The sequence below is a fragment of the Centroberyx gerrardi genome, chromosome 16 (assembly GCF_048128805.1).
Source record: "Centroberyx gerrardi isolate f3 chromosome 16, fCenGer3.hap1.cur.20231027, whole genome shotgun sequence".
In the NCBI taxonomy this organism is placed as follows: Eukaryota; Metazoa; Chordata; class Actinopteri; order Beryciformes; family Berycidae; genus Centroberyx; species Centroberyx gerrardi.
The window spans coordinates 17,022,915-17,050,018 of record NC_136012.1 but is presented as its reverse complement, the minus strand read 5'-3'; the positions used below and the strand labels follow the sequence as shown (position 1 = coordinate 17,050,018).

At 41.3% G+C, this 27,104-nt stretch overlaps 2 protein-coding genes across 3 annotated transcripts; both read right to left on the bottom strand.

Moving 5' to 3' along the window:
• Positions 1-58: 58 nt before the first annotated feature.
• cnot7 (CCR4-NOT transcription complex, subunit 7) lies at positions 59-6,699 on the bottom strand. 2 transcript variants are annotated; one of them, XM_071923857.2, is made up of 7 exons: positions 6,560-6,699; positions 5,731-5,857; positions 5,408-5,601; positions 4,678-4,839; positions 3,186-3,330; positions 2,911-3,021; positions 59-1,839 (listed from the first exon to the last, which is right to left on the bottom strand). In XM_071923857.2, exons 2-7 carry the CDS (start codon positions 5,845-5,847, stop codon positions 1,708-1,710), a joined length of 861 nt encoding a protein of 286 aa, XP_071779958.1. In that variant the 5' UTR covers positions 5,848-5,857; positions 6,560-6,699; the 3' UTR covers positions 59-1,707. The 2 variants fall into 2 exon arrangements, with proteins under 2 accessions (XP_071779958.1, XP_078145329.1); XM_078289203.1 differs by lacking the exon at positions 6,560-6,699 and having other exon boundaries at positions 5,731-6,155.
• A 1,868-nt stretch (positions 6,700-8,567) lies between these two features.
• On the bottom strand, positions 8,568-20,777 carry mtmr7a (myotubularin related protein 7a). Its single transcript, XM_071923879.2, has 14 exons — positions 20,745-20,777; positions 20,256-20,378; positions 19,174-19,336; positions 18,856-19,013; positions 18,636-18,764; positions 16,890-17,024; positions 16,446-16,578; positions 14,318-14,427; positions 12,561-12,686; positions 11,964-12,013; positions 11,666-11,866; positions 11,201-11,335; positions 10,865-10,991; positions 8,568-10,757 (listed from the first exon to the last, which is right to left on the bottom strand). The coding sequence occupies exons 1-14, from the start codon at positions 20,766-20,768 to the stop codon at positions 10,410-10,412; spliced, it is 1,962 nt and encodes a 653-aa protein (XP_071779980.2). The 5' UTR covers positions 20,769-20,777; the 3' UTR covers positions 8,568-10,409.
• Positions 20,778-27,104: the final 6,327 nt, after the last annotated feature.

The following is a 27,104-nucleotide window of genomic DNA, read 5'->3' as shown; positions in this document are numbered from 1 at the left end:
TTTTATGTTAGAAAAGTTTCAAGCCTTTATTTACAAAAAATCTAAAAACAATCCTCTTGTATATTGCATATTTTTCTTTTAAACATTACTCCTTTACATAGTGTGAAAGATGTGATGAAGAAATAAAAGTGAGAGATGCTTCAAATATGATCCATATTTGACACTCAAGGAGGTTAATAAGTTGTGAACATACACTTCAACACACATCTATGGAAGTTCAAGATACTATTCAACAACACAGCATTTATTCAAACATTTTAGTACATGCAGCTGTTCTAGGCAGCATGAATAAACTGGAAAGCAATACAAAAAAAAAACAGCACAAAAATGTGTCATTCAAAAGCCAGAACTGCAAGTGAACTGAATTCCACCGAAACAAAGTTCTCAAGTTAAGATGCATGTTAAAAAGCAATGCTTCCCCCCCCCATGAGTAAAAGTGTTTTATTACAATACTAAAACTCTACAAAACCTTCATTTCAATTAAAAATGAAAATGGAAAATATACTCTAGAGAAGTTCAAGGTCACCTCATAGCACTTCCTACAGCAGGCAAGTTTATGTTGTTATTTAGGTCTGGCAAAACCGGTGCACACCCCGACGTAGGGCTGAAATCAGTGCAGGACCAAGTAGAGCCGTGAAGCATCTGTGTACAAATGTACCTGTGTCAATGAGGGTGTTTACATGCACAATACTCCACATTTATTCCGGTTGAGGTGTTTTTCCAAGCCATTTGTATGCATCCTCATCCTGATCATAAATATGCCTGTATACTTAAATAAATCTGAATATTACCATAGAAACTGAGCAAATGCAGACAGCAAAAAAACAACAGCATATGGGGGAATGGTGTTCATTTGTCTCAGCCTCCCAGCTAAAAAAAAAAGGTAAATACCAGCTAATTTGTTGAGGTTTCTCACAATGGGATTGGAGCTTATTCGGGTTATTATAAACAGGATATGTTTACATGAGCTAACTCAAAAACAATATAGCTGAGTATTCCCAAGTATAGTGGGATATTGGTGTGCACGTAAACACACTCCCCTTCTGATTATCAGACAAGAAACCGTAGTGCTGAACAGGGAATAGCATACTGAAGTGTAGTTGACTGGTATATTAGTGTTGAATGGGGGCAACTATTCAATGCCAGGTAATGATGAGCAAAATAAATTAAGGTTTAAAAGATAATGTAGCTAATATTAAGGCTGAGCTTGGTGAAATAAGGTTGTCGTCGTAATAAAGATATATGTCACAATGTAAAATGGAAACTTAGAGAAGGCAACAAAGAGGAGGACACCAGAAACATTTTCAGCTTTCCTTATAAAATCAGGATCTGGTTAGAACTTTAAAGTGCAAAAATTTCTACAGAACATTTTAGGAAAACTAAAATCCCATCTTTTCAAACGTTTCATGTTAAATGTAACTGAACCAACCAGACCCTCCAAATGGTGCTTCGTAGGAATAAAAGACTAAATTCACACACGCACACACCAGCGGCACGTGTGAGGACAGCGGTGTCCCCCCCCCCCCCCCCCCTACTGACCATCATATTCAGTTGTCTAAAGTGAGCACAGCCTATGAGAAACAGCTTCCTAAATGATGTGTGTATGTTTTTGTTCTTCCATTATTATCCAGTCTTCGCAGCACGACTTCAATGCCGCGCTGATTGTGGGGGATGGGATCCGCGGGGTGGGAGAGTTTCAGAGTGTCGTCATGACTGCTGCTTGTTAGCCTCTTCTTCGTAAGCGTTCCCCGTGCCGTTCTGGACGTACGCAGAGCCAGAGCCGAGCCCGTACAAGTGACCACAGTACTTTGCATCGTCAATATGATCCTCAAAGAACATCTGCAAGAAAAATGAAAGGACACAGGATACTGAGAACAGAAATCTACGTCTATTGACATCATGAAACGCATAGTAATAGTTAATTCAGCTAGGGCTCTTTCTTTGAAAAATGGAACCACAGATAAATATGTTTATTCTGGTGGTGATAATATGCTGAATGTGAAATATAGGCGTTTCTCCCCAACACCATATAGTTTATTGTTCATTTGGAACCCCATTAGTTGTTACCAAGGCAACAACTACCCTTTCTTGGGTTCCACATTAAAAACATATGTATATACATGCTTTCATATACATACATGCATAAATACATAATACAATTACAGCAATAACCTCCCCCCCCACTGCAATTATAACAGTATGAACAATAGAAAAAACAAATACAATTACAGCAGAACCCCCCCATATATAGCGGCTGATGAACACAAGCTACATTGTAAAGCGACTCGGATGGTGGCCGAGTTAAAATAGTTTAAAACCGTTAAGTAATTCTTCTCCAGAGTTTCATCAATTATCACACATAACCTCCCTCTCCCAAACTTAAAGGTCCCATATTCTCATATTCTACACTTTCCAGTGTTTTATTTTGTCTTGAGGTCCATTCAAAGCTGTTTGTGTGGTGTCATGTACCAAAAACACTCTCAATCCATTTTTACACGTTCATTTTCCAGCATCTCTCTGAGCCTTACCAAGAACAGGCTGTTTCTGTTCCTTTAAGGCTCATTAACATTAACGACCCCCTCTGTTCTGATTGGCTAACCGTTTCAAGAGTGAAACAGACGCCACAGACCCGGCAGCTACAGACTGCGACAGGAAGGAAAAACCGCTCAACCGCTTTGAAAAAAACCCAAAACACTTTGTTAGTCTGTTATTTCTTACAAAAATGATAATGAGTGAACCTTTGTGACGCCACAAAGTTACGGAAGTCCAAACGGCTCGTTTAGAGGCTCAGTTTTCGCTTGTGTGCGTTTGATACTTTCATGATGTTTAGATAGCACATTCAACTCCTTTATAATCAAAGAGGCAAGGGAAACCCTGTTTTACACGATATGGGACCTTTAAAGAACCCACCTCTCTCATCTTGAAGAAAGCCATGCCTGTGAGTAAAGAGTCCGAGCCGGCCTGATGCTGAGGTCCGATCCGCTCCAGCTCCAGCTGCTCGGCTACTTCCTGCAGCCCGCCCTGCCAAACAGCAGACTGTCAGTCACTCAAGCTCTACTCCTCGAGTCAAAGCCGAGCCGCAAGGAGAGATCAGAACAGAAATCAAGACGTGAAGCTTCATCCAATGAACCGTGTGAGTTTTGCTCGTTGTATTGTGCTGCAGGATGTAATATTTCCTAATTTACCTTGAGGTTTTTACAACTCTTCATGAGGTACTTGACATCATAAATGACCGGAAAGAACAAGCGAAGGATCTCAAAGAAATCCACTTCCTCCTCAGGCAGGTTAGCGTTGGACAGAATCTTGATCAGGTATCCAAAGTCATAGCCACTGCAACACACACACACACACAAAATTATTTTCATAATGTTTTCATAGAGCGCATCACAGCAGGTTTCTTGATTTTTTGTCACTTCCAATCCGCCGTGACTCTGAGATAGTGGAGGACTGTGCAGGCTGGACTTCTTTATCTCGCTTCCCGTCCCGCTCACCCTTCTGTCTGCTACACTTCCCTACACATGCAAGGGCAAATGACTAGAGAATGACATCCGTTGTCTTTTAAAAACAATGCATTCTAAGAGCCAAATCTCTTGATTCTCTGCACAAAATACAATATTGCATTGTTCCAAAATTATCTTGTAATCTGGATCTTTGGTCTGATTTAAAATGGGTATCCTACTAATGGATAAGTAATAACAAAAGAAGATGCTCAATAAATCAATAATGAACCAATAACAAACAAAAGCCAATTAGATTAACAATGAATACACCATAAATGAATATAAAAAAAAGGGAGTTTGTGATGTGATTGTGATTGTATTGTGCAACCTTTTAAAAAGCTTATTTGGTAGCAGATATTTTCTATCTTGCTGAAGCATGACTGTATGACTGTTTTCCTGTAAGAGCAAAATCTTTTCTTGTATGAGATTTTTCTATTGAAATGTTTTCTCAGTATGCCAACATCTAATCTCATTATTTAGAGAAAAAATATCTTATTACAACATAATGATGTTGTATATAACATTGTATATAACTTATATTGTTATTACAAGATACAAAATATCTGTCTGGACACAGGATGAGTCAGTCATTTCCAGGCATTTACAGCCTAATCCATGCGCTCTATTGCGTGTGTCGTTCGTTTTCAATGATGAGCCAACACAGCCAAATGAAGTCCTATGATACCAGAATTAACACAATATGTTTCCATTCTATCTTTTTCCTGTTCAACTGGAGTCTGAAGTTGGTCGTACTCTTGTCTTCTTTTGTTTACTGACTGATGAGCAGAGAGTGAAACAGGAAAACAGCACTGACTTTTCCAAAACTATTCCTATGCGTTACGGGTGCATTTCCATGACAAATATTTGTCAGGGTCTATGTTTAAATATCACATTTTTTGTTGAACAGATTATTTATGTACCATTTTATATTGTTTTTCTATGTACCAAGTCTTGTTTTGGTTTGCAACAACCATCACTCGACCAATTGAATAGAAGATTATGAACAAATTTTCAAGACATTTCCAAAACATTTGGATATCTACCATTTTCCATAAGTTCTCCGGACCTGGGAAACACAATTTTGAAATTCCATTAGATTTGCAGTTTTTCCCAACCTGGGACCTGAAGGAGCACCGATGTTATGCATAAATAAGTCTGTATTTTAAGAGCAGAATACCTGTGGAAGGAAAGCCACTTGACACCTTCGCAGAGCACCACTCCCGACGTCATCAGCAGCTCTGCGAAGTACAGCGTCTCGATGCCTTCGTCCTCGTGCTTCTTGAACTGAATCCCTGAAGTGGTCAGGAGCTCAATAGAGTCCTGTGCGTACATGTCCTCTCTGACGACACAGAAAAACACACACGGTGCAACTTAATCACACTCTTAAAATAACACAACACCAACCACCTCTAAACTGGCAAATTAAAAAGGAGTCAAAACAAAGACACATTACAGAAAAACATAAAACTGACTGTATGTAGAATATACATATATCTATACATATACTGCACATATGTAAAGCATAATGACGATACAGTATAAAGCTCTGCATACCAACAATAACATAAATAGTGTGAAAATAACCTTTAAGCACGTAAGCACATACTCTCATGTCTCGTCTGCTGTGAGTCATGAGTCAGCTGCGATGCTGTTCCCTCTTCGCTGAGGTAAAACTATGCAATAATGGCATTAAGCTAGTTTTGGCAAGCATCAGCACCAGGACTATACAGGTGTATGACAGACTAAATCATGTTAATTCTAGTTTAATAAATGAGTATACAGTGGCAGAATTTTTTCATGTGATGCTATGTTATTAAACCCTTAACCAAACGCTCATAAGTTCATAGATGTGCTCGAATGCAACACAAGAAACGAACAGAGTGAGAGAGTCAGAAAAGAGATCTTACGTGAGGTTAAACTTAAAATTAAACTGCCATGTTGATGTTCCCGGTGGGTATTCACCCTGTTCATTCATAAACGTGAGGCCCAGCTGGATTATCTTGAGCAAATCCACATTGCAGCGCAGCAACTGGTACTGATAGTCAGCGTTGCTTCTGAACTCTCCGATCGGTCTGGCAACTACACCTGGGAACTCTGTGTCCTGCAAGCATAAAGAAACCCACTATGCACAAGGGAAATCTGGGTGTGCTGAACGATGGGGTATCTGGTAACTCTTCCCATGTATGTCAATCAGTCCTGTATGCGCTGTCAGTCTATAAGCATAACTCACCATAGCAATGTAGTTGTATTTTCGGATAACATGTCGGATCCTCTTCAGCTCCTCATCCAGGTTGTTGGCCCAAACCTCACATATTCTTTGGCTGTGATCCACAGTAGCTGCGGGCATAGTGCCACTTCTACATGCAAAGCAGTGAAGAGAGAGAAAACACCTTTAAGAAGAAAACAACAGTCCTGCCTTGGTATGGTGACCTGTGACAGGACAGACAGAGGTGGCAGGACAGAGGCAATGAACACATGACTTCCACATACCTAAGCAATGTTGAAAAATGCTTAGGCTGCCGCACATAATAAAAATATTAACTGCAGGACATGCAAACCCCTCTCTGCATCAGATCAGAGATCTCAATGTCATCTAAACAGGAGAGGTAACTTAATCTCAGAGCGATTTGTGCTACTTTTTAGCTGTGCTGCTTAATGTTAACTGCTAACTCATCATGTCAAATAAGAGCATACACACTTTGACCACAGAGGCTGTCTATCCCCGATATCAAGGGCACGCTACAGTCCATCATCAGCTGAAAACGTAGCTGGCTCACGTTAGCCCGTCGTAGGCAGTTTTCAGCAGCAATTTGGGCTAGCTAGGTTAACTGTAGCAATTAGCTAGCCTGCTAAAGAACTGGCGATAGTTAACGTGTGCATTACAGTAGAGGCTACCAGGTGGGGGGTATGTCCAGTTTTGACATACTTCCTGGGAAGACAGCTAGCTCGACAGCCAAACAGGAGTGTGCAAAACATGCAAGGAGCAAGTAGCAGCAGCAGCAACACACAATCGGCGCCACTTGGATACTGCAAAGCTCACTGTGGCTTCACTAACTTACCGTTCCCCAAACTGGGCGGGTATGTTAAAGCCTGTACTATTTCGAAACTACAAATTTGATCTACGCTCTTATGTCGGGGGTTTTCACTAACTTTTAAATAGTTTTATATTCAGTATTGTATCGATGTCAACCTACAGCTGCCATCATAGCTGAGCCTACAATACGACGTCATCACGCAAAGTGAAAACGTCATGTATGTATGCGTAAGACCCAGTCCCTTTTTGTCCAGTGCTCCCTCCCTTACCTCTCCATTTTTGGAAGGCCCTTTGCTGAATTTCCCTGAAAAAAGAAAAAAGAAAAAAGAAAGACATTACTGTAATTCTGGGAGTCAAGCCAAACTACTGTATGAGAGAAGGAATGAAAGGCTATCAAAGAGTCCTAGGACTTTTAAAAACTGCATTCTTGCATGATGTTTTTATGGTTGTGGAATTATACTATATAACTATTAAAGAAACTGGACAATTTGAATATTAGTTGGTTATAACCAACTAATGAGATGATTCTGTCTATTGTCTGATGAAGAAGAATTCCTCTTCATCAGACAATAGACAGAATCATCCCCATCAACATTCGGCTTTTAAGGGGCACATACCAAGTTTAATCCTTGTTAAAACAAACAATCAGCAGTTTATTTGGCAATCTTATAGCTTAGAGGCATTATGTAAAGAACATTTTACAGTCTTATCCAGTAAATCACTATGTAAACAAAGCCAGTGGTTGGGTGACAATGTTTCAACAGAGGGTGCCATACTACATCACAGATCGTGAATGAGTTTTACTTGACCAGCTTGGTTTGACACTAATACATTTTGGTAATAATAACAACACCAACAAAGCAATGCTTTATTAATCCCCAAAACACGGTTCTCTTTTTGTTTGCCCTCCTCCGCAGGGAGACCAGAAAGCAGGATCAGCCACAGAACAGCATTCTTGCTGCTTGTGGGGATTCAGTGTCTTGTTCATGGGCCTCATATCTACCCTGCTGAAGTAGGGCAGATACTGATCAGCACAGGGGCTTGAACCCAGATACATCAGTCTCTCTGCTCTCTATGTCACCTTGCTGCTTACAACTGATATTTCTGAACCTGGTTGACAATGTCATTAAATCTAGTTCTAGTACTTTTATCAGTCAGTAGCCTACCTTACGTTTTGCTGTAGGCTAATTGGTGTAGGTTGCACATTTAATTATAGTGCTCCAACCTGGCCAATTCAGCTCATTCTGTTTTATGACATCAAATATCATTTGGCAAAGTTTAACTTTTGTTGCATGCAGAATCGTATGGAAGCACAGATCCTGTACAGGCCCAAGGCGCATGTTCAATTCAATTCAATGATGCACTAAGCATTGCCACACCCGGTTAAATACCAAAAAGTAATAACTTTACCTACCATTTAAGTTTGTAGGGCAGTAGAAGATGTGTTATCAAGTTACTGTTTACAAATACTGTTAATAAGTTCACATGCGAATTTGGAGCAAATTGTGTAATTTTAAGTTTCACTTTCGTTTTCACAATGGGAGGCTCTGTTGGATTGAGTGCAATGCTGCTGGTCTACTGACAGACACGACGTGATGTGCACATTAGGGATATTAGAGATCGATTTCGATCAATTTCTATACACAGATCAACTTTTTATTTTGTGGCGGTGCGCCAAAGACGCCCTCTAGAGGCATCTGCGAAGCGTTGATGATTGACCTGAATATGGCATGTGATGCCCTGAGAAACAGAAGGAAATAATTGTGTTTTAGCCCTACAGCTTTCAACCTCTAAAATGCATTGGTCAGCTTCAACAATGTTAGATTGTGCATCCCACTGGCCAAGCACCCATATGAGTTTTGGACTGTAAAGCAGAATTGCAAAGGAAAATGCTGACTGTGGTGCCTGGATTGGCTATACAAACACTGGATGATAATATCAAAGGTCAGGCAAGAATAACCTCCTATTATTAGAAGAATTATTAGAATAATAATATGATAATGACAATAATATATATTTATTTATTTCACCTACACAATTTACAGAATGTTGCATTTAGATCAGCTTGACAAATTTGGCTTTTGGTCCACTAGAACAAGTAAACCCAGTCACACAAAGCTCTTTCTTTCAGACATACAGTAGGCTACATGGCCAAAATCCTTTATGATGTGACATTAGACCTTTTTGATGCTACTTAAACAACATGCAAATACAGCAGGATAACAGTAGTCAAAAGAAATGTGCCACAGTACAAAAATACCATAACATGCGTTGCTTAATGATCTGTGCATTATCAGTTTGGAATATTGTCATAGGCCTAATGCACACAGTTCTATTACAGGGAGCACAGTGCAATATCTTCTGTTACAGCCTCAGTGCCTTTGATTGTTCTGCAGAGAGAGAGAGAGAGAGAGAGAGAGAGAGAGAGAGAGAGAGAGAGAGAGAGAGAGAGAGAGAGAGAGAGAGAGAGATGGCACAGATACTCAGAGAGACAATGAATGATCTGCTGCCCTAAGCAACAGTATATTTGTGTCTTCACATGCTCTAGTCTGCTGGTTAAGCATACAGTAGTTCTATTATTTACAGCATGCACAATTATACCAGTAGACCATGGATTCCCTTTGGTATGAATTTGGTTTGGTCATGAATGTTGCAATTAAAAATTTGGTGTTTGATATAATATTGAGTGAAATGTACCAGAACAATTATAAAGTAGTCTTATCAAACAGTCTAGTTACGTAGTCTACAGACAAATTTCAAAATTATACATTGTAACATGGTCAGTATCACATGATATAGTATCTTGGTTTACACTGCCAAGTTGAAATAGCCAAGTGAACAGAAAGTGCCAGCCATAAGGCCACAGACCATTGGTTACAGTGATGCAATGACTCAGAAAACATGGTTGTGTGTGAAGTGAGTTTAGAGCAGTGAGTTAATATCATTGTTGATATTTTGTAATATTTCCTTTGGTGTTGAAATACCCCTGTTTTTCCATTTGAATTGGATATTTTTCAAGTGGTTGGATAGAACGGGGTCACATGTTGCTGGTGGTTCAAGCCAGACTGAGGTGAAGTGCTGAACCCAAACCGCCTGTCTGTAGCCAGCAAGTAAGTTACAGTACTGCTAAATAATTCCCTTTACAAGCCTTGAAAACAAAATGTAATTCATGTTGTACAGGCCTAATGAATAAATGAAGCATATGAAAAACCACAAATAGCTTTTAGCACGACATGAAATAAAAAGCAAGCCTGCTTAAAATATACACACATGCACGCACGCACACTGTGGCTCATCATCAATTTGATCAGTCAGTTCACACATTGGCTATGTTTACATGTGCGGAGAATTCTGTTCTTAACCCGGTTACTGGAGCAACCCGGTTTGGTCTGACACAAATAAATGCCATAACTTGGTTAAAATAACCTGATTAAGCTCAAACTCTGATTCAACAAAAGATGCGTGGCTTACTCCGATATTTAACAGGTTAGTGTGACATGGAAAAATCATACTCCTTTCATTTTGGTTTTGCACCATCTGTGCAAAACGTTATGGGTACATTTTGATGTCAACAAAAAACATGGCGGCGAGCAATATTTACTATTGCTATTTCTATTAGGATCAGCATTTCTTTCACCTGTATTAGAAGTGACCGCAGTCGGCTACAGTTAACAACTGTTAACTGGCTTATTCATGGCAACAGGGATAGTCCAAGACAGGGCATCAAAGGTGCAAGTAAACGGCTTAACCCGAATAAGACTTAACTGGAGTATAGCCAATAGCCGGGTTACTCTGTGCATGTAAATATAGTCATTGTTCAAAGGCCCTCTGGACGGCTGGAAGCTGCTATGCCCTCCACCAAATGCTACATTTACTCAGGCAGCAGAGTAGGCAGCCTCGTCAGAGTCTGGATCCCTGGTACTGTCCTCGCTGAGGGGCGAACGGCAACTGAGGTCTGCGATGCCAGACTCCGGGTCACTATTGTTGGAGAGGTTGGGGTCGGAGGTCTGGCTCAGGTCCTGGGGCAGGATGATCAGGCTGCTCTCTGGTGCTTTCTGCTGACAGGGGCTGCTGGTGATGAAGCTCCCGGCGTAGTCCTGAGGAGTGTTGGCCAGAGCCAGGCTGTTGCCAGAGTTAGGAGCCCACGCTGTGGGGCTCTTATCCAAGGTGGCCGCTTTCCGGGCAACACTCCAGCCCTGCTCCTTCTCCAGCTTAGCGATTTTCTATTGATAAGATAAGCTTAGTCAGACATGAATACAACAGTGATAAACCAGAAGCACACATTTTTACTCATGGGAAGCAGTGTTGGCGTATGAATATAAAGCTCTACCTCTTTGTGTGAGGCCAGCTGCTCCTCTAGCTGCTGCGTCTCGTCTCGGATGGCCATCAGGTAGTCCTCTACAGACTGCCGAGGATGCATCCCTCTGTCGAAACGGTTGTACAGTGCTCTCCAGAATCTACAAAGAAAGAGATCTTAGACTCTGAAATGAACTTATCAACCCTCGTCCCAATATTTCGTTTCATTTACACATTATGCGCATTCTTTACAATGCAGTCTAATAATACTCAAAGGAGGGCAACTTGTATTGTCTGCATAATATTCAATTCAGACTTAGAATATTAAAAATTAGTGTAACTAGTAGATCTGTAGTTTGTGAGAACCTACTTAAAACAGTAGGGGGCAGTAGCTGGCCGGAGAACCCCTTGAGTCTGGCTGTGGTCAGGCCTGTACAGGGGGTTGATGTAGTCTGTCCGGTTCTTCCACAGATACATCCACAAAGAGTGGGTCGTCTCACGTAGTCTGTCAAAACCAAAGTCATCATGAATGTCATATGACAGTCAAGGAACAAAGAGACGAAGAGAAAGAGGGACAAGACATTCTCAGTTGGATTTTGACGAAACCTTACTTTCAAAATGCAAATGTGCGAGAAAGAAACTGATTTAGAACATGCTTGTTTTTGTCTCTAGTGTGGAGTAATCTCCATTTGTACTAATCCAGTAATGTGATATACTACTGGTTTCCACTTCTCTTCAGTGGTCAATCTCCTTCTCTCAGAGCCATGACTTTGACCGGATGTCTGTGCTGTGAAAAGGATAAGAAACTGATGGTGGCTACAGGCTTAAGTCTCACCCCAGCTCTATCCTCTCTCGCTGGTTGTTGCCAATGAAGTTGCCGTACTGGCATGAGTAGATGTGACTGTGAATGGTGATGAGGAACCTCTCGTTGAACTCAAAGGCACAGGGGAACTGTTCCATCAGCTGCCACACACATTCGAGGAACTGATCCATGACGGGAGAAACCTCCTTAGGGTCTCCATCCAGGTGGTTGCATCTGGAGAGAGGCGAGTACAACAGGATGCATCAAATGTAAAGATCTACATTATAGATGCCATTCTGTAGTATTTGAAAATAATAATTTGGAGTCAAACCTGTGAGAGAACTTGTGTCCAAATGAGACCCAGTCTCTCTCAATGAGAACCTAAGTGCAGGAAAAGACATTCATGTACTGAGACATAAGGAGGACTATAGTTTTCTATCTAGATGTGATTTTTGAGGGCGAGACATGGTACACAGCTAATCCTTGCAGAAAGGCTGAACCTCCTCACCCCCTGTGTGGGGTGATTTTCTTCGGCCCTAAAGGCAATTCTCAAAAGCCTTTCTATTCTTCTTGTATTTACTTTTCATGAATTGCCTCTTGGCAGATCCTCAGTCAACCAGAGGAAATCCTTATCAAAGAAGCAAGCACCATAATCATCACAAAGCTTCATTAGCCTCCCATGGTATTCTGTCAACTACAATCAGAATGTTATTGAACAGTGTATCCACATCAACGTGCTTCCATGCCCATGAGAAATTTGAAACTTGCTTTAAAATGATGGGACATGGAGTGTTCCTAAAGTGAAATTAACTAGGTGCCACTCACACAACTGAAAACTTTAGAGTATAGCACAGCACTATTTTTAAGATGCAATTCCTCACTATCAACTACTAACTTAAATAAATAAATGCAAATATTCAGTATCTACCATGAGTCCTTTGAGGGTCCTGTAGTAGGGGTCCAGCAGCACACAGGCCACTGAACACACCTGGGCAGTACGGTCCCAACCGTCCGAACAGTGAACCAGGACACTGACACCCTCCTCTGCAACAGCCTGCACACACACAACAAATACACGTTCTGTACAGTCCCATGGCACATTCAGGGTTTTGCAAGCAGCTAACAGTTAGCTAGCAAAATAAGATTTGAAAAACACATTGTAAAAGTGCAAATATCAGCCACAGTCCATGTCAGGGTTGTGAATTGCGACCCTAATGTCCCAGCTTTTGGTAGCTGAGTATTTCTAATAAAAATAATAATAATAATACTACTACTAATAATAATAACAATAATAACAATCATAATAATAACAAATAATAATAGTAATAATAATAATAATAATATACTTTATTTATATAGCACTTTTAAAAACAAATGTTACAAAGTGCTTCACACAAATAAATCAAAACAAAAGGTGAAAAAAAGCAAAATGAAGATAAAACGTAAAACCATAGTAAGTATGTTTTATACAGTTGAAAAGTTTTCTCCTATTAAACTCCATTGTAGCTGTGCTGGAAATATCTCGACGTGACATTACGTTGTCTACGTTTGGCTAGTTATCCATGGCAAGTTTTTTTTTTTTTAAAACATGATACCAATTGTGCTAGCTTAAGCTCCTCAGGCAAGTAGCCTCCAAAGCCTAGGGGTCCTAACGGCAACAATAGGATGGGACCTAAGATTGAGCCTTGAGGAACTCCACAGGTAATGTGTGCTGAAGAAGAGTTTCCAATAGTGACTGTTCCATTAGAGAGGTAGGAGCCAAACAACTTAAGTGCCGTGTCCTCAATGCTGACCCAGGATTTGAGGCGGTCAAATAAAATTTCATGGTCAACAGCGACAAAGGCTGTACTGTGATCTAGGAGGATTAAAATCACACTGACACCCAAATCTGCTGTTAACAAGGAGGTTGTTTACTTTAATGAGGGCGGTATCTGTACTATGCATTGCTTGGAAACCAGTTTGGAATTCCTCACAAATATTGTCTTGACTCTGAAGTTGCTGGGATTCAAGGGAGCTAGACTTGATTTTTTCAAGAAGGGCTTGAATCACTGCATGTTTAAAAGCCGATGGGAAAATACCAGTTACCAGAGAGCTATTAATTATTGATAAAATACCAGAACCAACTGTGTCACGGAATTTTGTAGGAATAACATCAAGGGGGCAAGCAGTGGGCTTCATAGGGGATACAGTTTATGCCAAATATGGGAGAGAAATGGATTTTAAGAGCTTAAAGCAACAGCAATTAACAGATATGACCCGGCCAGGTAGAGTGATCTGGAGAGCTAGAGTGATTGGGTCATAGTTAAGGTAATATTTTTGCAATAGCAGAATGTTTACTTCTTTTTATTGAGTAGATACTGCTCAATAAACAGCAGATATGATTTGTAGAAAAAGATTTTCTGTAAGGAGTGATGTATCTGACACCTGACTGACTGACCTGAATTTGCCTCTTGATGTCAACAAAATAAAAGCACACATAGTAAAGGCTTAGTCCACATAAAAAGCCAGCGTATGCAAACATTGTATCTGTAACACACACACACACACACACGTCAAGATGCGACACACACAAACACACACACACACTCACACACAAACACACACACACAAACACACACAAACACAGCTAAGCCAACATTGAGTACAGTGGTGAGGCAGACAGCAGGGATTAACTTCCAGACTAACCTTGGCGATGAAGATGCCAGCATCTATGACAGCTTTGATGTGCTTCAGCCAGCCTGAGCTCTCCAGACCCTCCAGGAAGTCAGACATGGAGGGGGAACGCAGCTCGCACACTACAACCACAACACAGCTGTCTCACTGGCCGGAAACATGGAGCATACCTTATCACTAGACTTTATTAAACCTCACATTCCCTTTCACAATAATATGAACCTTCAAGGCAATGAATTTATGAGGAATTTGTGCATGGCATGAGAAAATGTGGGTTACCACCAGGATACCTTGTTTGTCAGAACTGACCCCCTTTAGCCTCGCCATGTCCCCAGTCAGTGTTGACATTGGTTATTTAAGAATATACGTTTGTGACAAAGCCATAACCAAAGAGAATAACATGGGCAAGGCAGGTAATTAAATACACATCTACACTCACCGAGCACTTTATTAGGAACACCTTACTTATATTGGGTAGGTATCAGCTTTCAGCTCAATGTCAACGGGCTACCAAAGTGACATCTGCCTCAAGGTTCGCTGTGTTGCATTCTGAGATGCTTTTCTGCTCACCACAGTTGTAAAGAGGTCATCTGAGTTACTGCAGCCTTTCTGTCAGCTCCAACCATTCTGGCCATTCTCCTCTGACCTCTCTCATCAACAAGGCGTTTCCGTCCGCAGAACCGCAGCTCACTGGATGTTTTTTGTTTTTCGCACCATTCTGTGTAAACTCTAGAGACTGTTGTGTGTGAAAATCCCAGGAGATCAGCAGTTTCAGAAATACTCAAAGCAGCCCGTCTGGCACCAACCACCACGCCACGGTCAAAGTCACTGAGATCACATTTTTTCCCCATTCTGATGCTTGATGTGAACATTAACTGAAGCTGCTGACCTGTATCTGCATGATCTTATGCATTGCACTGCTGCCACATGATTGGCTGAATGGATAATTGCATGAATAAGCAGGTGTACAGGTGTTCCTAATAAAGTGCTTGGTGAGTGTATTTCTGCACAATAAAGCTTAATGCATTACATTTGTTTTTCTTGTAAAACAGTATGGAATGTATGGAATTACTTTTTTTATCTTAAGGGTTCAATATAAATATTTGCAAGTTCACTCAGGGGCAGAGTGTCGAGAAACCGCTTCTCTACGGTTGACATTTCATTTACTGAGGACAAGTTGTCATATAAACACTCATAATTCACGCACTTGTAGATAACCGTGTACAAAAACATCTGTTCGCTCCTCACTCGATAAGGTGTTGACAGGAGGTCAGTCGACAGATGTGACAAAGTGTGTTTTCCTGGGAGCACATCAGTGTGCTGACCTGTGACAGTCTGTGACCTGAAAGGCTCTGCTGTGTGGCCACCGATGGGAGAATGAGCAGGTGAACGAGTTCAGTCAACCTTTGGTTTTATAACACTCAGGAGAGCGTACCTACTGGGAAAATATTGCACTTAAAAAAAAATATTGAAAAATTGTTTGAGCTAACCCTGCTGGGCGGGGGTCTTCAAAATCTTATTGAAGTGTGGAAAGGGGGAGAGAGAGGAGGAGTGAGAGATAGAGAGAGAGAGAGAGAGAGAGAGAGAGAGAGAGAGAAAATCTCTGAGGGACAGGCACTGTCTCCAGCATTTAAAGAGGCAGATTTCCCTTGTGCTGCCAGGGGGCAAGGAGTTATCACAACTAAGACCAGCTATAACTTTTCATACTCTAAATCACATCATTCTCACGCCCTCAGTCTCTCTTTGGGGGATAAGGTCCCGGATTGTCCACTCCGGGAAACCAAAATAGCTCAGAAATAAAATCCAGATGGATTCAAAGTCTTCCTAGGCGCACCCCTGCACATTACCCAGAAATTCTCCTGTGGGCTCATTTGAGGCCTGATTGCAGAGCAGTCTGCATGAGTGCATATGAAAGCCACAGGGGCAGCGTGGGTTCCTGCTAAGCTTTAGTAACGTGAAGAAGCAGTGGACATAAACAGAAAGTGCTGTTTTGGCAAGCTCAGAAACTATACGATTTGTTCCAGCAATACTGACATGGTGCGGCGCTACAGACACAGTGAGGACTGCACTACTATGGGTTCTACAAAGAATAAATCTAAAGTGATCGTGAGAGATAAATTTAGCATGACTTGATAATTACCTTCTAGCATTTTTTGCTGGCTGTTCCTCATAACATGGATGTTCTCAATGCCGATGAACTGAAATTTAATGTTGGAGTAGTTGTCTTCATTTTCATAGCCTTTTCCTGCAGCTCGGTTTGCGATTGCATTCAACTAGAAAGACATTTGATTATTGTCAGAGAAGTCCGTTACAAGTTTGAAAGAAACCAATCTGTGCTAATTCACTACTGATACCACAGTAACTGTGCAAGAGCAAAAGAATAAAAGGCTTTGTTTTAACCAAATGTTCTTTACATAATATTGATCATTGTTTAGCTAGTGTGGAGTCAGGTTTTCAGGGCTTTTGCTGTGCGCACACCCAGCTGGCAAAACGCTGTATGGAAAATAAAGCCCACCTGAACATACAGCATAGTACTGTAAGACTTGTGTTTTCAAAGGCCATTGCTTAGCCACAAAGGGCTCACCTTAGGCCGGGTGTCCACCACATACATGAAGTCACTGCGGGGATTGGACCTCAAGATGGCCTCCAGCATCTGCTCATCCTCCAGGCAGCGAGCGCTGAAACCTGACAGTGGCTGGCTGCTGCGGCAGATGGCAGCCTGGGAGGAAGAGAGAGGGACTCAGGCTTTATATAAGACACACCGTAGTCTATAGTGAGAACTGACATAGTTAAATGAAGTTAATTTAAAGTGCATTTTTGCTTAGCACAGACATTGAGAACAATAAAAAAGCAAGCAGTGAGGTTCAAGTGAGGTTCACCAATATGTGAGAGGCAGGGCCAGTACAACTTCACAGTGTTTTTTCCTGGACTTGCATGTTAAAATTAATCAACTACACATATTTCATATTTCCATTTAGGAGCCACAAGGGAAAGGGCCGGGGACCGTTGTGTGATTCTCCGCTGCGGCTCATGAACCAGAGCGGACCCCTTTGTACAAGCTGAGCTCCACACACTGGACCCTCAACCCTGGGAAGCTGACCTCACACACATAAAGCACTCCCAACTGTCCAATCAAGGATGAATAGGATGGATTATAAATGTTTAGGCTTATTCCTGACTTAGCTATAGGGCTTTCACAAATATAAATCATTGCAGTTAAGTTATAGAAGTTGGTTGTAATTCAGGCTTCTTTGATTTAATGACAAAATAGACATCTCTCTCTCTCTCCACATAAACAGTTTCATACTGTCTTATACTTCCGCTGTTGTACACATTAGAGCAATGAAAAAATATTTGTTCATTAGAAGGGAACCCATAACCTCGGGATCAGTAAATCAATCCCAGTGCCGGCCAACTCCAGCCGAACTGGAATGGAACCAGCAGCCGGATCTGAACTTTTACCAAATCTGCATACCATATTCATCCTGAATATCATATTATATTTCAGACAAGAGCCAGACAACAGGGCGGACATGTCAGGAAGGCAGAGAATAGACCTGCTGAGCACAAGGTCACCAGGGGCTTTGTTCAAAGTCACACTGCTCTCATACCAAAGCAAACTAGCAAGGCACTCGGAGAGCGCAGACCTCCGCCAAGGTTCGTGCTATTATTGCTTGTTCGTGAGTCGGATCCGGATCCGCTCCAACATTTAATGGGTTCTTCCTTGGCCCACGCTACACCCTTCCACAAAGTTTCATGAAAATCGGGCCAGTAGTTTTTCCGTAATCCTGCTAACAGACAAACAAACAAACGGCACCGAAAACATAACCTCCTTGGCGGAGGTAACTATATGCCAAATACAGAGATAGTGCATCAGTGAAAAGGTGTGTTTGGATTTGAATTATGTCAATTAAGGCTCAGCATCTTTATTAGATGTATGTTGATTTCACTAATGACTCTCAAGCTTCAAAAGATTGTTGTAATCTGGTTTTAATGGGTTTAAAGGGTCAATAAGTAAGATTTTTACCGCCCCATGCACAAAATGACCAAAATACTGTATATCTGCAGGAAACTGATATGGTTGTTGATCAATTCCAATGACTCAACAATTTGGCTGGTGCTGTGATTTCTGGCTTTCAAAACTTACCTTCCAACCCATACTCTCTATTTTGGAGCAAGAATTCCCCTGACCATTGAAATGTTAAGATTTTCCCAGTTGTGCCCCTTTTCATGTCCCTTTAATCAAGATGAGTTGTCAATATGCTAGCAGAAACAATCAAGAAAAGAATGCATGGCAACGTTACATAAACCTAATACTTGATCAACTTACATGATTTTCTTTGCAGTAGTATGACAGAGCAGGAAATCTGCCTCTGCTCCGGAATTTGGAGCTCCCGACGATGATTGGGGGTGCGGCTGATTTAGGTACAAAGAGGTCTGCTGGGTAGGTGTCACTCACCTGTGAAAACAATAGAACAAAAAAATAAGCAATTGCAATGTCCATATTAGGATGAAATAGCACAATTAGTCTTAGAGGTCGGCATACTGACCTTGTAGTCTCGGTTGACAGAAGAGAGTTTCCAGAGAGAGTTTGGAATTCCCATTCTGCTGTAATCAGCCTTGAGGTCCAAGAAGTCCCACTCCTGTCGTCTCTCCTCCTTATCAATGTTAGGCTTATAGGAGAAGCAATACAGCTCCTCATAACGCTCTGCAAGACACAACACCTGCTCACTACTAGAGTTCGACCAGTAGAAGCATTCCAATCTGAGTGACAGAAGTGCAGCAAGAGCATAGGACATGCAAACCACATTTGCACAAGATCATCCAAATGCATCATTCACTGCCACCTCAACACAGTGGGAATTCACCTGGCTGGGACAGACGCTGTAAGGACACATGGACATCGTGGCAGTCGCGCTCTTGAGGAACGACAAAATGAAGAACCTGGAAGTTCTTGCAGTGAATGAGCAGAGCGCATCCTGTGGCTGTGGCGGCTTGTTTCTCCACACTGCACACCAAACTGTGAAGCACCTGATCGGATAAAAGGAAGATAAACATAGACCTTTTAAAACGCTATGGTATTTTTTACATTGAATAACAGAGAAAAAGGTTTTTAATTGCAGCAGCAATGTTTCGACCTCTATTGGTCTTTGTCAGGCATTTTTTACACTGCAAACATACTGCAGAGCATGTTGCCTGAATGCACACAGTGACTATGTGATGGATGCATATTTATAAAGTGACATGTCTACTATATGTATTACACTGTGTCTTATATTGCATGTCAGGGTTGGGGTCAATCCATGAATGAACTCATCAATTCCAATTCAACTGAGGAACTGGAATTAGAATTTGAGATTTGGGATTGAATTGGAATTTCAGGAAGTTGAATTTAATTCAATTAAATTCTGTGAAATTCCACGTTTTTTTTGTTTTTTCTTACCACATATCTGAGATTACGCGTAGTGCTATATATTATCAATACTGAATATCATAAAATGTTAAAAGGTACCTTTCAGGTGGTATTTGATGCATAACATGCAATTGTATGATTGAATGCATTTGATTTGTTTAACTGTCTTTCATTTGATTCATAATGTTTGATTTATAATGTTTAGCAGTCAGACAACCTCTCTTAGAAGTGGAATTTCATGGAATTTAATGGAATTCACTTCTGTTTCCTGCCATTCCAATTCAGTTCCAATTCTGTTTCTTTCAAGCTCGGTGCAATTCCAATTCCAATTCCAACTACAGGAACTGAATTGGGATATATCATGAATACTCTGCTGCATGTGAGGACTTGTTGTTATTGTGCCACTGTGCAAGTTGTCAAAATCTCACTGTACCAAAACCATCAATAAATATTGCTGAACATGTACTGTACTTGGGAATAAAGTGACTCTACAGGGATTTATTCCTGGTCTCCTCAGTGTCATCAGGTGCTGCCTACCCATGTTTCTGTGCGGACCCCAGTCTCATTCTCTACAAAGATGGTGTGCGTGGCTGTCAGGTAGAGCGTGCCCACACTGGACCTCCTGGGGGAGATTCTATCAGTGAGTCTGACATTCTCCACCTAGAGGAGGAAGAGGAAGTGGGGAGGGGGGGGGGAAGAGGAAGAACAGCATCAGACACCCTCATCTTCATCAGATGGACGAGAATTCATAGATTTAATACAGCAGAACACCCCGTTATGTAAACCCAGTATCAAACCTCAGTGACTGACAGCAGCAGGAGGAATTTTACTGCCTACGTGGCCGTCGAGACACGTACACGCCCTTATGATAACCATCATGCAGCCTGTGTTTGGTTAAAGGGTCTGAATTAAAACACTGCCCTTACTGGGAGTGACCGTGCCGGGAGAGGTTGTCTCAGCAGCACCCAAAGGTGTCCGTCGCACAGTGTGGAAATTGTAATCACTGCAATCAGAATCCGCGGTTACCTTTGGTAGTCGGATGTGCTCCATCACCAGCTGAAAGATGAGCTAATACCCCGCGACTAGGCTGTGACCTATCGCGATAAAAACACGAATTGCTATACTTTAATCTACTGACAGTATCATATATATATGCTGCATGTAGGCCTAGATGACTGGCATTTAGATCATCCGTCATTGACGCTCAGGTAAACCAGCCATAATATTGCCTGTGCTGCCTTCATTGGACCTGCACCCCATGGTCCTAAAGCCTGCCCCGTTCCGCACTGTGGCCTGGACATGTTCCAGTGAGTGAGCAAAAGAGCATTCAGGCTCTTCAAAGCTTTTGAGTGAGCTGTCTTTACATTAAATGTTTATCCGCATATATGTTAAATCTCTATTTACTCTGTAGCCTACTTGGTGTTTCTCATGTCAGACACACCCAAGCACAGGCTGCAGCAGCAACACGTGGTGGGAGTGTGTTTCTGCAAATAAAAACTCCAGTCCCCATCAGACACTGCTTTCAAGTCCGAGGCCGCGAAAAGTAAGTTTATCTAAGAAATGTAATGGTGGTGCTACCATCAGGCAATAGTTTGTGGCTGCCAACAGATAATATAGGCTACTGTAAAAAAAAAAAAGTGTTTTATGTATTAGATAGTGGATGAAACACATCTAAAGCAGTTTATTGATAAATTAAGAATATTTTGACTCCTAAGATACAATGCTAATGCTGTATGATGAGTCTTCTAGAGCAATTGAGTATCCAGTGGGCATATTGCATTGCATTGCAAAGTTGCAGCCCTGATAATTGTATTAATTAAAAAAAAAAATCGGATTCTCCTAGAACTGCACTAAAGGTTAAAGGGTTAAAGGGTTTAAAATGCTTACTTTACTTTTTACTTTCCGTAAACCATGCCTCTGTAAATAGCATAGACCGGAAAAATACTAGTCTAGAGTTAAGTTAGAAAATGATTTTTCCAGTGTTTATACTGAAGTTTCTGCTGAATTAGGGTCTGGGGGCCAATTGACACTGCATGCACATAAGCACTTGCATAAACACACACACACACACACACACACACACAGCGCCATCACTAACCCCAGAGGTTATGGGTGTGACACATTCACTGTAGATTGCAAGTAGACAAACAGGGTTTGAAATGTTATTCATAGGCTACATTCATAGGATACAGTACATGCTTGCAGTCAGCATAAAATGTCTAAAGTTTGTTTAAGTCATTGTCATGCTGTTCAACAGAGCGTGCAGCTATTTGAGAACCTCTGCAGTGCAAACACAGATGTGTCCCAGTTGATTTAAGGTTGGATGTATGCTTTTTGTCTTTACACTCTGTGTTGTTTAAGTTACCAAGACCAAGTTCTTCTGACGTCTTTTTAGTTTTGGCAAAGTCACGCTGAGACTTAGGGTGTATTCTTTATATTTTGAATTATTTTCCAAGTTAATGTGCAGAGCAGCCATCTGTTGCAGGACAGTAGAGAGAAGTAGAAACAATAAAAGTGTTCAGTTAAACTAAGCAGAAGTGATTGACTTACTGATGCCTGGCAGCCCTGCTTCACTCCCTCTCCTACTGCGCTGTGTTCATGCATGAGGAACCAAAAAGCTTGAGCCTGCTACGACTATAATCAAACACTGCTTCATTCTGAAAATATAACAGAGAACAAATATCTTGATATGTTGTTTCTGCTGAGACAAGTCTGGAATAATCTTCTTTTTTGATGAATTACACAGGAATGACAGACATTTGTCCATACTGGTCAAAACACGACAGTTTTGATGATTAGATTCATATTTGTATGATTGATATACTACAGTTCTTCACCCTCATATCAAAGACAAAAGAAAGATATGAAATGATGATTTATAGCCGAGTCATATCTAATAGGCCATAAATGGAGTGCGGAGGGAAGGTTTGAAGCCAAATATTTAGTAAGGGTTGTAAACTTGTGAAATCACTGATGCATGTCATCCAGTTTTACTGTAGCCTACATTTTAGAGGTGATCCATGACCTACTTTTGATCTGCCACTCTATGTACTGTATGGATGACAGACAGAAGCATTTTGTCCTTTATTTCAAAGCCGTATAACCTACATATTCTTCCAATTTAGGACACCAGTTACCATAATGAAAAACCTTTGTGATTAGATTTTTAATACAGGCCGATGCTGCAGTAAGCCCTGATTTGGAAATACAAATTCATTATTCTTACAGTGTGGATTGTAGTTAGACTTTAGGGTCCACAAAATGCAGTGGACACTCAAACAAAACTTGAATCCTTCTCACTTTGGAATTCATTTTTGGAAGTCATCTGTCCCGCGGGACTCGGAGCGGAGTCAGCCTGAGGCCACAATTAACCCACAGACTGAAAAAATTCTTGGACATGACATGAGTTGACTGTGACTGAGTTGACTGAGACTGTTGTTGTTATCTGCTGCCAGACATGTTTGAACAAAAGAACGGTTTGGATAGGAAAAGTCTGAAATGAAGACTATTGTGCCTTTCAGTGAGACTAGTTTTGGCCAAAGAGTGGTGAAAGTAGATTTGATTAGGACAGTTAATGGGCTAATTCTGTTTGCTCAACATGGGTTTTTAAACCTACTGCTCACTGAAAGGTCTGTCGCTCTGCACTGGCAGCTCAGTCACCATTGTCTTATACTCTATGTGCATAAACCTGTGAGTATAGCACAAGTCCAGGACCCTGACCCAGATAGAGACAGGAAATCGCTTTCAGCAGAGCGGGGAGAGCCTGCCATCAATGATGATGAGTACATCCATAGATAATGCTGCATCTCCCTACCTAATAAAAAGAGTATTAAGTCAAAGTAAGATCAGGGAATGTCTTCAGGCTCCAGTGCCCAGACGGTTCTTAAAATGTAATATGTGGAGGCTTTGTGTTGGTACATTAAATTAAAGAGGTACACCGTTTTAAATGTCAGAAACATTGTGGATACTCAAATTTCTTACATCATTTTTTACACTTATCTGACCGTACATTTTCACCACATCCATACTGAATACACATTAGATTAGCTTTGCCTAAGGTCTTGGAAATAATATGTGTGGATGTTCCACTTTGACAAACACAGGAGGAGCGGATTAAAGTCCAGATAGCCGATCTGGCAGTGTGTCTTAACGTGGGATGCGGGACATTGGGCCTCTATTTGACGAACACTTTGACGTAACCCTTTGCTATTGTCTTTTTAACAGATTTAGTCTTTATTATTTTGTTTGATAACAGTTTACAAAAGGGATCGGATGCTCTCATTGTTCTTTAACCCAATCTCTCTGTGACTCGAACCTTTAATATGTCCTACAGTCTATGGACCTTTTTTTTTGCTGAATTGAAGACTAAGTATCTTACTGGCTCAAACGCTGCTGTTTTTTAGGTCTAAGTCACTCTGGCTCTATTGATGTATCTAAATGCTTCTACTTTGAGCTGTTGTCTGGCTTATCAGTAATTGTTCACTCTAACATTTCCTGGTGACACCAGTGTTAACTGGAGCGAGCAGTCCAGTGTCTGCATGGCAAACAACACTCAATCTGTTGACCATATCCACATTTTCGAAGCTGGGTCAGTCAGCCATTGGAGGACAAATGTATTCAATTGGCTTCACACAATTAGTACATGTCAACAATGAGATACGGTGAGCCAGTGACTCTTTTCCATCTATGCCATGGTTACAGCGATTACATTAAATGTTATGAATCTTAATGCCAGTTTCAAAGGTAAGCAATGTTTTAACAGAATAAAACTGTTCGAGTAAGATATTATTAGACATTATCATTTTATTCAAACAAAACAAATTAAGTAAATTTAGTCTAAGCACCTTTTTTTCTCTCTAAAAACTATTCATTTGACATCTTTCAAACTAATAATGTAGAAAAAGCTGTTTCCACATATGTTGCAATTTTCAGCTCATGTGCAATTCATATTACAGTAGCTATTCACTAAAAAATGGCATTCAGATTTTTTTTCTGAATATTGTTAAGCCCTTTAGACCTTTAGACATAGCTTAGTTTCTGAGTTGCTACGGCATGTCACTTCTACTCAGCAGCACTGCATAGAGGGAGTCTTCATAATTATGTTTGTGAATGGATATTTCCCACTAATTTAGCGCAGTAAGTTGATTTTCTGATTCACCAGCTCCACCGTCGCCTTCAGTAGCACATTGCATGCCATTCTTCATTGCACTTCAGTATCAAGTCCAGCATTTTGTGAAACCATGAATAGCAAACTATGACAGGGCTTATGATTTCAATTGTGATGGGATATTCGTGGTCATATATATATACACAGGGCTTTTTAGAAATCAGTAGGTTGAAATGGCTGAAAAAAAGCAGCACGGTATGTTCATATGCTTCTCTCGAAGTTATGCTCTTTTTCTTTTCACTTTCAAAACACACAGTTCTCTCACAGTTTGGTTTCCTCAATTTCATGCTCCTCAGTCATCGTTCAATGGAATTCACATTGGACAGAAATCTTTGAATGTTTGTGTTCCTGATGCTGACAGTAGTATTTGCAAAGTACTATTACTCTACATTTTTCTTTATCATGGCTAAAAGACCATATTGTGGGTAAATGTGTGTGTGTGTATTTGTGTGTGTGTGTGTTTGTGTGTGTGGGCGTGTTGTAGACAAACAGCTAGTATTGGCAGTCGTGTCTCCAGCCAGCCTACTTTTAAGGATGGCATTTGCTTTCCCATCAGCATGCAGGTCAGATAATCAGCTCCAGCAGCCAAGGCTTGGTGGGCGATTGGCCGTGATATTTGGCTGCTTGGTTGGACAGACAAAGTGAGCGAGGAATAGAGCTGGCGGTTGTCATGCTGTCCGGTCTCTGGTCTGTGGGCTGGGCAGGGTTTCTGGGGGCCAGCTGCCACCTTCCCACTGAGGTCTTAAGCTGGTTTGAGCTGGTCTTGGCAGAAATGCTCTCCGCAGCAGACTCAACCTTATTTGTAATTCTCAGGCTGTTTGATGGAGAAAGGTGACTGAAAAGATTCCGCAGTTTTTTTTCAAGAACTCTGAATTGTAAATGAAGTTTCTCCGGAGATGCCAGGCTTTTGGTGGTGTACCACAGTGAGCCCGTGTTATTGATTTTGTGCTGTCCATGACTCCAATAGCTCAGGGAACATTGAGCAATACCTGTCTTCCATTAAGAGGACTCAACCCCCCAGTACTGTAGCTCGTCCACCCTTCATTGACCAATCAGCACCCATGCTTTTAGCAGCACTCCTCTGGGCTGCGCTGGGTAAACAGAAGTGTCTGTTTCAATGTTTGTCAACGTCAGTTGCCTAACCATTTATCAGTAGTCAGTAAGTACCCAGGCAGCTGGGATCTGTTTGGCCTGCGTATGCATTAGAAATCGCAATTTCTACAGTAAAGGGGGGAACAAGATGCCTGCTCTTCTCTGTTCTCTCTCCCTCTGGGTGGGCCCTTGACCTCAGGATGGGGGCTTATGGTGCAATATTGGCTCCCCCCAGACCACAAGCATGGACGTGAATGCCCCCCCCCCCCCCCCCCCCCCCTTCTCTTCCCTGCTCAGGGACGTCACTCCACCGGCCGGGGCAGGACTGCAGGCTTTGTCTAGGGGCACGGCAAGGGCAGAACCTATGAAGCAACACTGGGGACAGAGGGGAGGAGTAAAAATAGTGTTCTGCACAGTCTACATGCCAGCATAGTGAATTAGTGTTGAGCAGAGTGGGTGAGCAGAGTTTTGAGGCTGCAGCCTATGGGATCCGTAGATAGAGTCTGACTTTTATCTTGTGTTCCATGTGCAATCGATCTGGTGTGGCTCCCTGCAGCGTATAAAAGTGAACTGGAAGGAGTGCATTGACCGTTTTAATAGCTTTCTTGCTTAAGCGTCAGAACTTGGACCGATCATATCCACACTGTGTCATTCTACCAGGTAGGCATTCATGCATGACTCTAATTTTATATATAAAAAAATAACACTGAATATGAATCACAGTTGCTATAGCTAATGCTGGAATTTACTTTTCAAACTACTGTTATAGTTTTGGGTGGTAAACCAGTCTATAGAATATCATGACAGTGAAATTCAGCAGGCTTCTAGTCATCAGTCTAAGAAATAAGCTGTTTGTTGCTTTTAATTTATAGTTTGGAATGTACAGAGTTTACAGAGACTTTGGAAAGATCATGCATATGATTTTTTTACCTGACAGGCTTAATTGCTCAATTTGTATTTCCCGTTGAACAGTGATCATTTCTTAAGATCTCCAAAACCTCAATTTTTACCTGTCAAAATTATGTTCCTGTGAGCAATAAAAAGTCCAAATAGTGGATCATGTGGATCTCTACATTCTACCATCTCTTCAGTATTCAACCAGTGTAGCTCAACTGTATTCTGTAGAG

Bases quoted from the DNA above. Each gene is read 5' to 3' on its own strand.
- cnot7 (XM_071923857.2), bottom strand. From the start codon at position 5,847: ATGCCCGCAGCTACTGTGGATCACAGCCAAAGAATATGTGAGGTTTGG. The intron at 5,602-5,730 runs GTGAGTTATGCT...TTATGCTTGCAG, and splicing joins AATACAACTACATTGCTATG to GACACAGAGTTCCCAGGTGT. The intron at 1,840-2,910 runs GTGGGTTCTTTA...TTTTTCTTGCAG, and splicing joins CTTTCTTCAAGATGAGAGAG to ATGTTCTTTGAGGATCATAT.
- mtmr7a (XM_071923879.2), bottom strand. From the start codon at position 20,768: ATGGAGCACATCCGACTACCAAAG. The intron at 17,025-18,635 runs GTAAGTTGATCA...TCTTCCTCCCAG, and splicing joins ACTACTGCAAAGAAAATCAT to GCTGCCATCTGCCGCAGCAG. The intron at 14,428-16,445 runs GTAATTATCAAG...TTGTGGTTGTAG, and splicing joins CCAGCAAAAAATGCTAGAAG to TGTGCGAGCTGCGTTCCCCC.